The sequence below is a fragment of the Hemitrygon akajei genome, chromosome 12 (assembly GCF_048418815.1).
Source record: "Hemitrygon akajei chromosome 12, sHemAka1.3, whole genome shotgun sequence".
Lineage (NCBI taxonomy): Eukaryota > Metazoa > Chordata > Chondrichthyes > Myliobatiformes > Dasyatidae > Hemitrygon > Hemitrygon akajei.
In genome coordinates this window covers 85,850,099-85,867,728 of record NC_133135.1, presented here as the reverse complement: position 1 = coordinate 85,867,728, position 17,630 = coordinate 85,850,099, and the positions used below count along the sequence as shown (strand labels likewise).

General features: G+C 38.2%; 1 protein-coding gene across 1 annotated transcript in view; it reads right to left on the bottom strand.

The window, feature by feature from the left end:
- astn1 (astrotactin 1) overlaps positions 1–17,630 on the bottom strand; it is a 2,716,024-nt gene that overhangs the window by 1,649,809 nt on the left and 1,048,585 nt on the right. Inside the window, exon 5 of the mRNA XM_073063618.1 lies at positions 14,158–14,265. Coding sequence (XP_072919719.1) covers positions 14,158–14,265 — 108 coding nt within the window. The remainder of the gene's footprint in view (positions 1–14,157; positions 14,266–17,630) is intronic.

The window sequence follows — 17,630 nt, the reverse complement described above, 5'->3', positions numbered from 1 at the left end:
CGTTGGCTCACGAGGCCCACCCAGGCACAAAAGGAGATTCCCAAGACAGTCCTCCGGGTTGTCTGTTTACCCCAAGTTCTGTCAGATCTAAGGTTCTTCAATGGGAACAGGTATCCAGATTGACTACTTACCCCCCGGGTTGCCAGAACCCTTAAGTTCACGAGGAGGAGATACTGGTGGCCTGGAATAGCTGGAGAACTCTAACAATATGTGCGAGCATGTGAGACATACACTCAGAACAAGGAGCCCTGCATCCAATCTCAGGGACTCCTCACCCTCTACCTGTTCCAGGCAGACGATGGGTGTACACCTGCATGGACTTTCTCCATCTCCATGGGTTTTCTGCCTTCGAAGGTGAAGACCGTCATCATGGTGATTATGGATTGCTTCTTGAAAGCCTGAAAGTTAAAAGTGTTGGACAAACTACTGCCAGATTCACTTATGGAGAACAGGTTTTCACCATAAAGAGAATTCTGGATTCGTGAACTGTTTGAGGTGTTCAACAATGCCTCATTAACTGGAAAGGGTCTGGACACGAGGAACAGTGCTGGTTTCCACCCTGGAAACATCTTGGACCTGGCTCGCATCTACAATTATCATCAAAGTCATTCCAAGCAGCTAGGGAGTCAACCATAGGGGATGGGGTCCTGTAACTAAATGCACCTGACCACACCAGTTTCTGGGGTTTAGACACTACAATTCTCTGGAGTATGAAAAGCTTGTGTGGCCTCTTTATAGATTTATGTCTGCTCCGATAATTGACGACCATATTTTGGCTCCAGGATTTTAACATACAAAAAGCACCTGAACTCGATGCTCAATCATCAGCTCAAAATTAGTTCAGTCTGCAATTGCATTTTGGATTCCTGTGTCGTTTGGGCTCTTGCTTAGCATCTAGTCAAGAGCTCTGTTCTTGTCTCAATCTCAAAATAGTGTCTCACATCTAGTGTCGGATATTCCAGCATTTGGGCCCTTACCGTCCTTGCCCAGGCCTCTCGTCACAATTTCTAAGGCTTGCTTTATCTTTCTCTCTTTTTTCTTATGCCAGCATTTTGACACCGGTGGAAAATCTGCCTGACACGAATCAGAGTGTGTAAATGAAGCCCACATCCCTGTTTTGTTTCCAGTGGTAAGGCAACTAACATGCTCTTTCTCCCAAAGTCTTAGCAATTGATTTCCTTCAGATTGTTGCTCATTAACAGTGTGAGCTTCCTCTTGACACTTTTTACATAACCTGCATCAATTTGTATTGATTCCACTTCCAACTGCAACATGATTCCATCTACTTCCCCCAAGCTACACTAATCCTCCTACTCTCTCCAACGTTTTACTTTTTATGGATTCTGAAGGCAAGCTGAAGCTCTTTGCTGATGTGTGCCTCTCCTTACGGAGATGTCCCATTGAGTTCCAGGGAAGAAACACAAGCAGAAAGTAGCAGTTATGGTTAGCAAAAGGATTGAAACAGCAATCACCACTGTTCTACAGAGTACCTAACAATTCACTTCAGAATTAAAAGTAACAATTGCAACGTGGATCAAGGAGAACAGGTCTGGCAACATAAATTCAATCATGACCTCAAGTGCTGTCTGTGTGGAGTTTGTACAGTCCTTCTGTGACTTTATAGGTTTCCCTGGGTACTCCAGCGTCACTGTACATTCCAAGATGGTGCCGGTTTAATAGGTTAATTTGTGACCAATGTTGGAGGATGGATGATTGAGACTGGGTTACAGAGAAGTGAGTGGGAAATGGGACTGATAGGGCCACTCTAAGAGCTGGGAAAGACTTGATGGGCTAAATGGTCTCCATGGGTACGGAAAATGAGGTACTAGATTATAGTAAGCATTGTAATTAACATAACAGATGAAGGAAACAATATAAACATACAATGTGCCAACTGGAAATGCTATTGGCTCAAAGCATTACAAAAGGGAAATGTGAGCTAATGCAAATTACAAGCAGAAATAAAGGAGTGCAGAATTTCAAAGCCTTACATGGGCTGAGTGTGAAACAGTGGGATTAGAGGTACCTTAGCATCTGTTATTGGAGATATGGACTTTGCCACTACCTAAGCAAAGAATCAAAGATCACAGCTTCAGAGTTAAACAGCACTCAGTCATGTTGGCATAAATTCTACACTTGGCTTAAAACATTAAGAGAATGGAAGGAACATGGCATTAAAGTGAAAAAAAAAATAGCCATAATCTTACGAAAGGTAGAGAAGGCACAAGAGGATTAATAAGCTCCTTTGGTTCTATTCCTTATGTTCACAATAAATTGCAATATTTTAGAACTGCCAGAAGCAGCAGTCTGCTGGAGAAAGGCGTCCAATGGGTTGAGAAACATTGTGGGTGTAAAGGATGTCTGAATAAAGGGTTCTGACTCAATACACTGACAATTCCTTCCTCCCCATCACCCCACACAGACTCTGCTGGATCCGACCTCCAAGAGTGCTCCATCACATGAGTTACACAAATCCTGTATCAATTCAGATTGACACACCTAGTTAGCTCTGATAAAGATTTACACACAGGAACTTCCGACTGTTTTTAAACAGAGCGAAACACACTGCCAGTGGTGGCAATGGAAGAACATACAATAGAGGCATTCAAGCATCTTTCAGATAGATACATCAATACACAGGGAATGTAGTGTTACAGAGTGCTGTGCAAAAGTCTTAGGCACAAATATATAGCTAGGGTGCCTAAGACTTCTGCACTACTGTATTTGTCAAAATGGAGCAGAAAGTAAATTTGTAAATCTGGTAGGAGCAAAGGATGTTGAGAATGGTGAGGGTGGAGCACCAAGGGAGTGCTGTGGGACAGGTGGCAGAAAAGGAGTGCCAGAGATGGGGTGGGGGTGCTAGTAGTGTCACTGGTGCAGACACACCCAGCCATGAAACACCGGACAATGTAATTTGATTCCTAACAATTGGTTTATTGATCATTAATATCTCTCTGGTACTTTCCAATCTCTCCCCTCTCCCTTCCTCTTTTTCCACCTATGATTCCCCACTCCCTGCCCCCTTCCCACTCTCAGTCCAGAATAGAGACCCATATCAGAATCAGATTCATCATCACTCACATATGTCATGAAATTTGTTTATATTTGTGGCAGCAGTACAGTGCAATACATAACATTATTATGGTACTGTGCATGTAGAATGGACTAGTTTAATTTGGCATCATAGTATTGTGGGCTGAAGGATGTATTCCTGGGCTGTATTGTTCTATGTTCCATGATAAACACCCAAGAAGATTCAAAAATACCTTTGATAAAAACCATGTGATATCTGTAAGCAGTACAGCACAGCATAATTGAACCACAAAATCCTATATTTCAACATGCGCCCATACTACTTCTGATGAAGAATTCCTTTTTGTTTTAGAAATCAGAAATTAAGGATGAAAATTCAGAAACAAATTTATATTGTCTTCTGAAGATTAGCAAGTTTATAAAGCGACTTCAAACCACTTGATCTCAGGTAATTCAAACCACTGAAATATTACTAATTGGAAGACTATGATTCTTCTTGAAAGGAAACATTAAGTAAGAGATCTAATTGAGGATTTAGGTGCACATACACATTAAGAACAGGCTGTGAATTATAAGTAGGAGTCTGTGCAATGAATATGAAGGAATTCAGCTATCTGTCGTGAGGTTGTATAGATGCTTTTCACCATCAAAACAAATTGCAACACGCAAAGAGGCCATTCTATCCACTGGCTCCTAACACTGCAATTCCATCAGTCCTACTTTTCCATCCTATTTCTGCAACTTATTTCCTCTTGCAGGCCCATATCTCTTGCCATTTATACTTTGAAACAGTCAGGGACTTCATGGTTTCTACACTTTTTCCACACTAATATAAGGGAATCACTTGGGTGACATAATTTTAAGATGCTGATGAATTAATCTTGCTACATATGAAGTCCAATTGTTATTCTAATTGTGTATAAGCCATAATTACTGTTCATCAAACTATCAGGCCCGAAAAACCAATACTATAAATTTAGATTTACAAGGGGTGATTGATAAGTTCATGGCCTAAGGCAGCAGGAGTCAATTTTAGAAAACCTAGCACATTTATTTTTCAACGTAGTCCCCTCCTACATTTACACGCTTAGACAAGCGGTCGTGGAGCATACGGATCTTGGACCTTCCGAAAGTGTCCACAGATGGATGATTGATAAGTTTGTGGCCTAAGGCAGAAGGAGATGAGTTGTACAGCTCTTGTTATATGCACATGCAGGTCAACTCTTTGAGTGATTATGCAGAAAGTTTGAAGTTAATAACTCATCTTCTTTTTCCTTAAGCCACTAACTTATCAATCAGCCCGATGAGTTATTAACTTCAAACTGTCTGCATAATCACTCAAAGAGTTGAGCTGCACGTGCATGTAACGAGAGCTGTATAACTCATCTCCTTCTACCTAGGTTACGAACTTATCAATCACCCCTGCTGTGGACACTTTCTGGAGGTCCAAGTTCTGTCTGCTCCATGACTACTGCACTAAGTGTGTAAATGTAGGAGGGGACCATGTTGAAAAATAAATGTGCTAGGTTTTCTAAAATTGACTCCTTCTACCTTAGGTCACGAACTTATCAATCACCCCTTATAGAATTCTTGCATGGATATTAAAAACTAAAGAATTTTAATATTGAAAACTGTTTTATTTGTTTTTGAAATCATCATGATTCAGATTCTACTTTAATCATATACGTTTGCTCTAATCTTAACTTAGCACTTCAGTGATGTTTAAAAGATTAATTAAAATTAAATATCAGAAATCAAGCAATTGCGGATTGTGTTAACTCCACTCAGTCTCAGGACCCAGTCCTTAGGAAAGTAAAAGGGGGAAGACGTGGACAATCATACCCAGAGTCCAAAACCATCAAAATGGGAATAAACTAGAGGTTCCTAAACTTGTTTATGCTTGACCCCTAGCATTAACCGAGGGGTCCGTAGACCCTAGGTTAGAAACTCCTGGAATAAACTGGTGCAGATGGTATGGTTGCTATCAGAAAGCCAAGTTACAGCATAACAATGGGTATTCACTCCCATGGGAGTGATACAACTAACACCTATGTTCTGAAATCTTTTTCTGGGCACTCTGAATTAAAAGTACAGATAGCATCCACAACAGAGGAACTTTAACTTTGTTTATCTCACTGCACATATAGAGGGTAGGTTACCTTTACAAAATGTTTCCCCTTCTGTGTATATTATTATATTGTGAAATCATGTAACTGATAAATAGAATTTTCTAAAATGAAAATATAAGATTACTTATCGTTAGGCCAAAGAAGACAGCAAAACACAATCAGAATCTGGTTTATTAGCACTGACATGTGACATGAAATTTGTTAACTTAGCAGCAGCAGTTCAATGCAATACATAATATAGAAAAATAATGATAATAAATAAAATAATAATAAATAAGTAAATAAATTACAGTATACATATTTTGAATAGACTAAAAATATGCCAAAATCATAAATACTGTATATTAAAAAAGTGAGATAGTGTTCAAGGGTCTAATGTCCATTTAGGAATCAGATGGCAAAGGGGAAGAAGCTGTTCCTGAATCACTGAGTGTGTGGCCTCAGGCTTCTGTACCCCCTACCTGACGGTAACCGTGAGAAAGGGTCCTTAATGAAGGTTCTTAATAATGGACGCTGCCTTTCTGAGACACCGCTCCCTGAAGATGTCCTGTCTACTTTGAGGCTAGTACCCAAGATGGAGCTGACTAGATTTACAACCCTTCACAGCTTCTTTCGGTCCTGTGCAGTAGCACCCCCCCCCCCCCCCCCAATACCAGACAGTGATGCAGCTGTCAGAATGCTCTCCACTGTACATCTATAGAAGCTTTTGAATGTATTTGTTGACATGCCAAATCTCTTCAAACTCCTAATGAAGTATAGCCGCTGTCTGGCCTTCTCTATAACTGCATCAATATGCTGGGACCAGCTTAGATTCTCAGAGATCTTGACACCTACGAACTTGAAATTGTCAATCAATAATTGGTTTCCAAGACTTATTTTCAGAAAACCTATGTAAAATTGTGCACAGCATCAAAAACAATGTGAACACCCCTTGTGAAAGAAATTAACTATCTTCATTGCAGTGAGACATTGCCAGCTGACCCAATGTACGAACAGCAACAAAGACAGTGATCTAAATTTGCATCAAGAAATGGCAAGGACTGTTTGTGAGGATGAAAATCTTTAAGATGAACTAATACGGAATTATAATATGGACATTGATGCATTGTTTATGGAAAAAGTATAATGGCAACAATCCTTTAGGGCTTCAGAAATGTGTGGAGGTGAGATTAAAGGAATGAACACACAGAAGCCCCCACATTGGGAAGTACTCAAGAAGCACCTTGAGCATGCAATCATGTTTTCCAGCACTGGTAACCTACTTGATTGGTTGGTTTTGGCAGGAGTCTGATATCAAAAATGATTCCTGTAGGGAGAAGATAAGTTAGAAATCTTTACTTAACAAGAAGGATAGTGTGATGGATATTCACTGTCCATGGCCAAGGGGGGCTTTTTGCCAAGCTCAGCTTTCTGATACTTTTAGAGATCAAAGAGTTGTTTTTGAATAAGTTAAAATTCTAGCCAATTTTCTTTGTTCAGCTTCTTGTCATAAATGGGAGCCAGTCTCCAGTTATTACTATGAATTACAAGCAGAAATCAGACTGGAGTTAAAAGGACAGGCAGGCAAAAAACAGCACTGTCTATAGAACACATACTGCTGGGGATGACGACTCAAGAGACGTAGTGTAGGACAATTTTGTTATGTTAATTGGCTTGTATGAAACCAGACAACACAGGCTAAGCTATTCAGTTCAAGGAAGCTTGCAGATGGATTGATACTATCACCTAGCACATCAAATAGCTCATCTATCAAGAGTTAGAAGATTTGTGTACTCAGAGCGTTAGCTTCACAGCATTAATTGTGGAAATTTAGTATCTCTGTCCACAGAAGCTTTTAGATCATTTTTGTGAATAGGTGTCTGAAAAATATCACATATATGTGAAGTCACCCAAGTGGCAAAGTAAACACTATAAATGTAAGAGAGCAGTCAGCCTTGTTAGGAATGACCAATGAACTTAAAGAAGAATGACAAAAAGATGGGGTAAACTAGAATCCAATCCTTTGCATTTGTTTTCTGCGATGGATGATTTGTTGGTTTGCAAATCACTAATATGTCTTTTTAGTTTACAGGAATTACATCTGTGTTTTGGAAATTGTTTATAATTTTCTCTTCTTTGTGATTAAATCTTAAAAGGTATGTTATACTGTAGCCAACCAATATTCAAAGACTAGTTCATTTCCATGTTTATCCTCCATGGCAAGCTGAGCTGTCAATACCACGCTTTGAGTGTTTTTTTTAATTTTAGTGATACATGCTTAAATTTAAACAAAATTCTTAAAACACATTTCAAACTTAATAGGCTATTGTCTGCATGATTTGTTATTTTCTTTTCTCGGCACATTGTGGTGTTTGTTGGCCTTTTTTATGAGTTGTTTTGGGTTTCTTTGTATTGTGTCTGCCCATTAGAAGTCGAATCTCAAGGTTGTGTAATGTATATAGGCTTTGATGATAAGTGTACTTTGAACTTTAGTGAGGATCCCCGTAGCTGTCTTTGTTGGACAGGGCTTAAGGATTTCGTGGTCAGCAAATGTCATGCTGTCACAGGATGTTGGAAGTCTGAATTAAACACAGAAAATGGGGTCTGGTAGTATCCAAGGAGAGATAAAGGGAGTTATTGCTTCAAGTCAATGACTGTTCATAGAGTCAAAGATAGCGCAGCACAGAAATGGGCCCTGCAGATGACCACACTAATGATGACCTTTTGGCCCATCTGCACAAATCCTATCTGCCTGCATTTGGACTGCAACCTACTATCCCTTGCCTTTTAAAGTGTTTGTCTGAATGTCTCTTAAACATAATGAATGCATCTGTTTATACCGCCTCTAATGAAATTGCATCCTAGGTATCAACCGATCTTTGTAAAATAACGTACCCCTCAGATCACTTTTAAAACTCCTACTTCTTATTCTGAAACTATACTTTCTTGTTTTGAAATTCCAATGATGGAAAAAAATATTGACTACCTATCCTATTTATGCTCTTATAGTATTATATACTTTTATCAGGTCTCCACATAGCCTTCAGTGAAAACAAACCTTTTTTATCCCATTATTAATGTCCTCCAATTCAGTTAATATCCCGGTGAATCTCTTCTGCACCCTCTCCTGTACAATCACATGTTTCCTCACTCATCAGAACTGAGAGAAGTTAAAACTTTGTTCACATATTTAATGGTTCCTGTGAGAGTTCTTTTTTTTTAAATTGATTCTTTAATGCATTTTCTACAACACTACAAACAAAAACCTCAAAAATAAAATAGGAAATTAGTACAGTGCAAGATAAACATACAATAGTAATATAATACAAAATAAAATGTTTGAAAAAGCACCCAAGTTGAAGTCGTGTAAAGTTAGTGTCCACCCCCGACCCCACAAAAAAGACTCCAGACCAACCAAAACAAAATGTAGAAAATATAAATCAGAACATTCAAACCCCCAAAACCATAAATACAATTGAAAACAGAAGATAATAATGCCTACTACCAAAAAAAAGCTGAAAGCAAGGGACTGAAAAAAACTTAATTAAAAGGAAAGTTATGAAAATACTCAATAAAAGGTCCCCAGACCTTATGAAACTTTATATCCGAATTAAGAATTGAATAATGAATTTTTTCAAGGTCTAAACAGGACATGATATTGTTAAGCCATTGAGCATGCGTGGGTGGGGCAACATCTCTCCATCTAAGAAGAATTAGACGTCTAGCCAGGAGAGAAGCAAAAGATAATATTCGACATTTAGTCGAACTCAAGCGTATATCTGTCTCACCCAAGAAACCAAACAGAGCAATTAAAGGGTTAGGTTCTAAGTGGCGATTCAGAATACAGGAAAAGGTTATAAAAATCTCTCCAAAATTTCTCTAGACTAGGACAGGTCCAATACATATGAATAAGAGAGCCTCACCACTTTTGCATTTATCACAAAGAGGACTAATATTAGGATAAAATCGAGATAGTTTAGATTTGGACATATGGGCCCTATGAGAGTTCTTTAATGAGATTGAAATAAGATGATGTCACAGCTGCTGCATTCTAGGGAAACTTTGAAATGACTAAAACAAGTGGAGCAAGCAAATGATTAAGGTAGAATCTGAAAACATAAAGCTTTCAAAAACAAAGACAAGATTTTAATCTTAAGATCTCAAACGACAGTAGGCATTAGAAAGAGCAGGAAATTCTTGTCACAGGGATCACCACTTATAGGGAGGTATCTATATGATCAATGGTGCAGACCATCACACTATATATCAGGGCAAGATCTGGGCCATAAACCTAACATTAATATATCGGAACATTATTCACAAAATATACAGTATCTCTATCTTTAGCAGTACATCAACCATTGTTACTTGGCTTCTGCTATCACATTGCAGCTAGCCTCCTTCCCCTCCCCCCACCTTTTTATTCTAGCATCCTCCTCCTTCCTTTCATGTCCTAAAGATGGGTTTTGGCCTGAAACATCAACTGTTTATTCATTTCCATAGATGCTGCCTGATCTGCTGAGTTCCTCCAACATTCTCGATATCCAGCATCTGCAGATATTTTTGTGTTTATTGTTACAGCTGCTTATGTCATAGCATGTGATAGTTGTTGGCAATTCATTGCAGATGGAGATTTGCCATATTTCCATTAAAATACCATTGACGAGTTACCACATCATACAGATATTTTGTTCCCAAGAAAGCAAAGGAATCTAAAACTCAGATATCATATTTTAGTTGTCACCACTCTATCTTGGTCTTTGGATTAATATTCTATCTCAAAAATCCTTTTCCCAATATCATGAATGTCTTACACATTTATGATTGAGAACCATGGAATAGATACAACATAGAAGGCAGTTATCTAGCCGATTGTATTCATTCCAGATGTAATTTAGAGCACCTGATGGAAAGTTCAGGGGAGTAATTAAACAATTCATTTATCCTATACTTAGGTTAACTCCGTTACGTGCTGGTCTTGAAGCAGTATATCAGTTTGTTAAAATTAATTCTTATATTTATATACTATACAGAAAAAGGCTGATAGAATGTAATTCAATGAAGATATCTAAGTGATTTATAAAAAGAGCAATGTGTCCCTCAGAGTGAATTACAATGTATTAACTCACTGACAGAGTCAGGCAATTTTCCACAAAGAACAATGGATTCTTGGATCAACTGCATGTTATAATCCAATTCAAAGGCCTTTATGCGGAAAAGAAGATATGGGAAATGAATTACAGCCTACAATCTAATTTATATGAAATAAGTTTAAAGTTACAACTACTCAGAGACCCACACTGGGAGGGGAATAGGGAGGGGCAGCAGAGTCATGGAAGGTTGTAATTCAACTGAATGATTTGGGTGCCATAAAGAAAATAATACACCTTCAAGCTATTAAAAAGCATTAATCATATTTCAAGGGTCCGATTACTTCATAAATCATATGCCTAAGATGAGGTGGAAATCTGAAAACTGGTACTGCTGCCTGTGAGGACATTTCCGAGAATGCAATTAATATTAATTTTATAAAACATAATAAGCTATTAAAGACAGTCAGAGGGAAACACACATGGCTTATAGAATTCTTCAAAAAGAATCCAGTAAAAAGGTGTACAACAAAACTTCAAAAACACTCTGCAATTATATAGAAATAGCAATAATTCAGTACCTGGCTCATTGGAACCTTTAAACTTTCCAGAACCACATTTCTCACAACTCCCTTCAACACATTAGGGCTCTGGTTCCTATCCTCCCTTTAAACATACTGGTGCCAACTCTTCCTTTGAACAAACTAGGGTTCATGGTTCCACACCCCCTTTAGACTCACCCTTTAAAATTTGATTGTCCTACTACACCTAAAAACTTAAAGTGTGCAGGGTATAACATGAATAACAACCAAATGTATGGAAAATCTGCCAGCTTGGCACCACAAAGGTGATTAGGCTGCTGGATTAACAAAGTTTTACAATATTCAGTTTCTAAATGAATTCAATATTAATACTGAATTCAATATTAATTGAATGCTACAAAATATCTTGGTAACAGCCAGCTGATGACAAGGCTGAGTAGAGAATAACATTTTAAATGAACTGGACCAAGGAAGTCATTGGACACAAAATAGCAGTAGACTTTAAGTACAAATATAGTACATGATAATTGTGCTTGATGAAAGATCAATGAAGGATTTTTACCTAAGAAATTTATTGGCAAGTTTAGAATGCCATAAATGAATTGAATGTGATTACTAGACATGAATGGGGCTAATTTTGCAATGAAGATTTGGGTCTTTCACATTGTGGACCCAGTGCTGGAATATGTAACTTCATTACTATCTCATGGCACACCTTGAATGCTATATTTTAAAAAAACCCTTTGCATCTCTCAGTGGTGAAGAATAATATGGGTTCAACCCAGAACAACGTGATGGTTCTGGGACCTGAATATGAAGGACAACAGAATTCACTAAAACATTAAATAAGTATTTTAAAAGCTTTCCAAAAAACAAAAGGAATTCAAACCAGTAACCAGTTACTTGTCTGATGTGATCTCTCTGTTCCCAGTTAATGAAAACTGAAACAAAATATCTAAACCTAAATAGGATATTTCCTTTCTCCACTGCAACAGAACTCAGTTTACATCAAAGACACCCAGCAAATTTCAATTCAGACTTAAGCTATTTAAATAATGCAAGTAAAGCATATTTGCTTTATGCTGATTGTGTTAAATGCTCAAACCATAAAGTTATATTCAAAGAAACTGAACCTACTTTTATTTGCAAAAGTAACTTCAGATCTATAACTTTCAGTTATATCTTGAAATTCTTAAGTCCTAAAATCACAGCCGTGTTTAATAATTGCAAGAATTCTTAGTTCAAATTGACAGAGATGTAGATTGTGATGTTTGGAATGCTGGAAGTATAAAACACTGTATTTAGGTCAAAGGTCAAGAATCAAGGGTCAACGATGTTGGGTGCAGTCTCAAAGGCTCATTTTTTTTCTGATTTAACTTAGTGATAGATTGACACTGCAGAAAGGAAATGAATTGAACACCGTTCAGAAGGAGCCAAATGTCTGATACCTTATCAAAAGGAATTACCATGATTTCTCTGCTATAAAGAATTCTGCAGAAACCTTTTGGCAATCTATATTGCGACATGCACTACATTTGCTTCATCTGTACTGTCTCTTATTGCTTCTGAGGATTCTGTTAAATCAGCCTGCTATGGTTAGACTGTAAGAAATCCATTCTTTCTTCTCTTAACTAACTTCAAGATGTGTGTTAATTATTTCTTATATTAATACCTGCTTGCATTATCACTGAATGATTGACGAAGCTGCAGTTCTCCATTTCTGAACAGAGTTGACATCACAGCAACACTCTGTCTGCTGTACAATTTCCATTCAGATATATGTTTGCATTAGTCAGAGGAATGGGTTCAGATATCTGCCATTGTGTATTTTCTCCTTGGAATGTCACGTCTCATTCAGTATCATTTACTTTCCTAGGATTATATCACTGATTTGGTGCACTTTATTGATAGTCATTTGTTCCACGAGAATTTTGTACGAAAGACAGTATACATTAATCATTTGGTGATTCACCTTTATCTTGCATTTATATTAAAATATCAGATATACTATTAATCACATATACATTTTCTTTAGTTGTGCTTTATTTTATTCATATTTATCATTTCCATTATTGAGAAAATGTTCTGCATTCCCAGATTTCTCTAAATTCATTTTTCTACATATTGCTTTCAGTCTCTAGATTTTATACTTGGCTTGATTTTCTTTTGTGATTAGAACCTCTGAATTTACCGATTATGAATTTACATTTCTCTATTCATTGGGCTTCTGTTACAAAGCTAATACCTCTTGTGTGAGTATGACCAGTTGGGTAAGAAGCATCTCTGATCTGAACATTTCCCATTGTTTAATTTATTAATAACATCAAGGTGGGTCCCAGATTTATCCAAATTTGTTTTTCTTTGGTAAGTGCCTTAAACACATATGGCTTTTTGATATGTTATTAATTATATATACAATTGTTCTGACCATCACCTTAAAGTCATAATTTCCTTTTTGTGCCATAAAGTCTTGAATATAAAACTCATGTTTAAAATAAGAAACTGTATTTTTCAAGAGATACTTAACAACATTTTTTCCAATCGGTAATAAATGGAATTACTGCTCTTTCCCATCCTTTTGCTCATTATGACTTCACAAAGAATCCAGTTCTGATTCTACTGGTATTTAATATCTGTCCTGTGCCAGACTACTATATGATGTCTGATCGTGGTCCTCTGAGGCACTTATTATTTTATCCATGTCTGGCCACAGCTCTGCTCATACACTGAATTTCCTTGGTGATTGGCTACAGTTTTGCTGGTATGTGATCTCAGGTCTAACCTCAGGCCACCTTTAATCTGATATTTTTTTCTGCTTCAGGATTAGACTGCATTTTTTAAAATATATATATAATGTGCACACTTCCTTGCTGATGATTATTTATTTTTTCCTTGACATTATTCTACCATGATGTGTTTTCATTTTTTACCGTTCCATAGGTTTGGCCCTGGTCTTGTTTTCCTTTGCTATCTTCCTCCTAACAGGTCCAGGTTTTATAGATACTTATACTTCCATTGTGCTCTAAATTCCATGTGGTTTTGTGTGAACAGACATCTCTGCATAAAATGTAGGTGACAGGATACATAGTGATTTTACAAGTTACTTTCTCCAGGCAAAGATATACTACTTTGTATTTACGAGGAAAACTGCAGATGCTAGAAATTCAAGCAACACACACAAAATGCTGGTGGAACACAGCAGACCAGGCAGCATCTATAGGGAGAAGCATTGACAGTGCTTCTCCCTATAGATGCTGCCTGGCCTGTTGTGTTCCACCAGCATTTTGTGCGTGCTACTTTGTATTTAGTTAGATGTAATATTTTTGCTATTAATGCTTCCATGTAGCCCAGTGGCAATAAATTAAGAGTGGTTGTCATTCATACCTCTGCTACGGCGTCTGCTTCGGGACGGATCTGTATAGAACGTCAGCTGAGGTTCATTATCTGCTTCAGTCCCAGAATCACCTTCAGGGTTCAAGAAGGCAGATCCAGCTGCAAAGACAAATAAATGATTCTGAGCAGTGAAGTTTATGAAGTCACTTGTAAAGAACACACGGAAACACAACAAACTGGAGATGGAGGAAATCAGGAGCAACACACGAAGGTGCTGGAAGAACTCAGCGGTTCAGGCATCTGTAGAGGGAAATGGCCCAGATGAACAGTCTTAACCTGAACCATTGATTTTCAATTTCCTTTCATAGGCGCTGCCTGACCTGCTAAGTTCCTCTGGTGCTTTTGCGTGTGGCTGCAGTGAACTCATGTTCATAAGTAAAATGGCAACACTGTTTCACAGAAAGGTATTTATCTTCGAGTGAGCTTGGAAATTAAAGACTGGATGGTAAAGAACCAAAGTGGTGAAAGACTAAAAAGCCAAAGACAGCTACTCTCATTCCAACTCACCTTACCTGATCTTTTCAACAAAGCATTATCAATGATGCACATTGATAATAACCATTGGCTATTGTCTACGGCAGAGTGATACAGACACAAGAGAGCATTCGTAAATAGAACATTGAACAGTACAGCAATAAACAGTTCAGCCCACAAATGTCTGTGCTGAGAATGATGTTGAATTAAACTAAATCTCTTCTGGCTATAGAGGAATCCATACCCCCCACCCATTTCCTGTATCGTTCTAACAGCCTCTTAAATGGCACTATTGCATCTGCTTCCAGCATTACACCTGAAAGCCCATCCCAGGTACCTCACATTCTATTTAACAAAAAAAATCATGCCCCACTCATCTCTTTTAACCTTCCCCTTCTCACCTTAAGTGCATCTCCTCTCGCATTTGACATTGCTGTCATAGGAAAAAAATAGTTTATCTGTGCCTCTCACCATTTTGTAAACTTCCATCAGTTCTTCTCTCATCATCCAATTCTCCAAAGGAAACAACCAAGTCTGTCCAACCACTCCTTGTAGCTCATACTGTCTCCTCTCTAATCCAGGCAGAATCCTGGTAAACTCCTTCTACACCTTTCAAAGCCTCCACAGTCTTCTAGTAACGGGAAACCAAAGTTGCATACAATACTCCAAACCAAAGTTTTATATAGTTGTAACTGGATTTCTTTAGACCATAAGACATGGGAGCAGAATCAGGCCATTTGGCCCATCATTCCGTCATTCCACCATTCAATCATGGTTGATCCTTTTCTCCCCTCCTGAGCCCCATTCCCCGACCTTCTCCCATATCCTTTCAATGTCTGCCTTAAATACACCCAGTGACATGTCCTCCATAGCTGCCGGTGGTAACAAATTCTCCACCCTCTAACTAAAGAAATTTCTCTGCATCTCTGTTTTAAATGGACTGCCCTCTATCCTGAGGCTGTGCCCTCTGGTCCTGGACTCCCCCAACATGGAAACATCCTTTCCACATCTATTCTGTCTGGGCCTTCCAACATTCATAAGGTTTCAATGCTCCTCATCCTTCTAAATTCCAGAGAGTACAGACCCATCAAACATTCCTCATAAGATAACCCTTTTATTCCTGGAATCATCCTCGTGAACCTCTTCTGATCCTCTCCAATGCCAGCACATCTTTTCTAAGATGAGGGGCCCATAACTGTTCACAGTACTGAAGGTGAGGCCTCACCAGTGCCTTGTAAAGCCCCAGCATCACATCCCTGCTCTTATATTCCAGACCTGTTGAAATAAAAGCTAACCTTGCATTTGCCTTCCTCACCACCAACTCAACTTACAAGTTAACCTTTAGGAAGTTCTGTACAAGGACTTCCAAGTCCCTTTGGATCTCAGACTTTTGGATTTTCTTTCCATTTAGAAAATAGTCTGCACATTTAATTCTTCTACAAAAGTGTATGAACATGCATTTTCCATCATTGTATTTCATTTGCCACTCTCTTGCCCATTCTCTTAATCTGTCTAAGTCCTATCACAGCCTTCCTGTTTCCTCAGCACTACCTGCCCCTCCACCAATCTTCATATCATCTGAAAACTTGGCAGCAAAGCCATCTATTCCATCATCTAAATCACTGATATAGAGCATAAAAAGCAGTCCCAACACCGACCCCTGTGGAACACCACTAGTCACTGGCAGTCGACCAGAAAAAGATCCTTTTATTCCCACACACTGTATCCTACCAATCAGCCAATTCTCTAACCATACCAGTAACTTTCCTGTAATACCATGGGTTCTTAACTCGGTAAGCAGCCACTTCTGTGGCAACTCATCAAAGCCCTTTTGAAAATCCAAATATACAACATCAACTACATCCCTTTTTTCTGTCCTACTTGTAATTTCCTTCCAAAATTCCAAAATTTTCATCAGGCAAGGTTTTCCCTTAAATAAACCATGTTGACTTCATCCAATCTTGTCCTATGTCACCAAGTACTCCATAATCTCATCCTTAACAATTGACTCCAACATCTTCCCAACCACTGAGGTTAGGCTAACTGGTCAATAATTTCCTTTCTACTGCCTCCCTTCTTTCTTAAAGAGTGGAGTGACATTTGCAAATTTCCTGTTCTCTGGAACCATGCCAGAGTCCAATGATTCTCGAAAGACCATTTCTCATGCCTCCACAATCTCTACTGCTACCTCTTTCAGAACCCTAAGGTGAAGTTCATCTGTTCTAGGTGACTTATGCACCTTTAGGTCTTCCATCTTTTTAGGCACCTTCTTCCTTGTAATAGTAACTGAACTCACTTCTCTTCCCTCTCACCTTTCAACATCTGGCACACTACTAGTGTCTTCCCCAGGGAAGACAGATGCAAAATATTCATTTTGTTCATCTTTCATCTTCTTCTCCCCATTATTATTTCTCCGGCCTCATTTTCTAGTGGTCCTATATCTACTCTCATCTCGGTTTTATTTTTTTAATTTTAAGAAAAACTTTTTCTATCCACGATGATATTGTTTGCTAGCTTGGTTTCATATTTCATCTTTTCTCTTCTAATGATTCTTTTAGTTGCTTTCTCTAAGTTCTTAAAAGCCTCCCAATCCTCTATCTTCCTGCTAATTTTTGCTTTGTTGTATGCCCTCTCTTTTGCTTTTACATTAGCTTTGACTTCACTTGTCTGCCATGGTTGTACTATCTTGCCATTTGAGTATTTCTTTGTTTTTGGAATACATCTATCCTACATCTTCTTTATTTTTTCCTAGAAACTCACACAATTGCTGCTGTGCTGTCATCCCTGCCAGCATCTCCTTCCAATTTACTTTGGCCAATTCATCTCTCATACCACTGTAATTTCCTTTACTCCACTAAAATACTGCTATGTCAGATTTTATTTTCTCCCTATCAAATTTCAATTTGAACTCAATCATATTGTGATCACTACATCCTAAGTGTTCCTTTACCTTAGGCTCCCTGATCGCCTCCAGTTCATTACATAACACC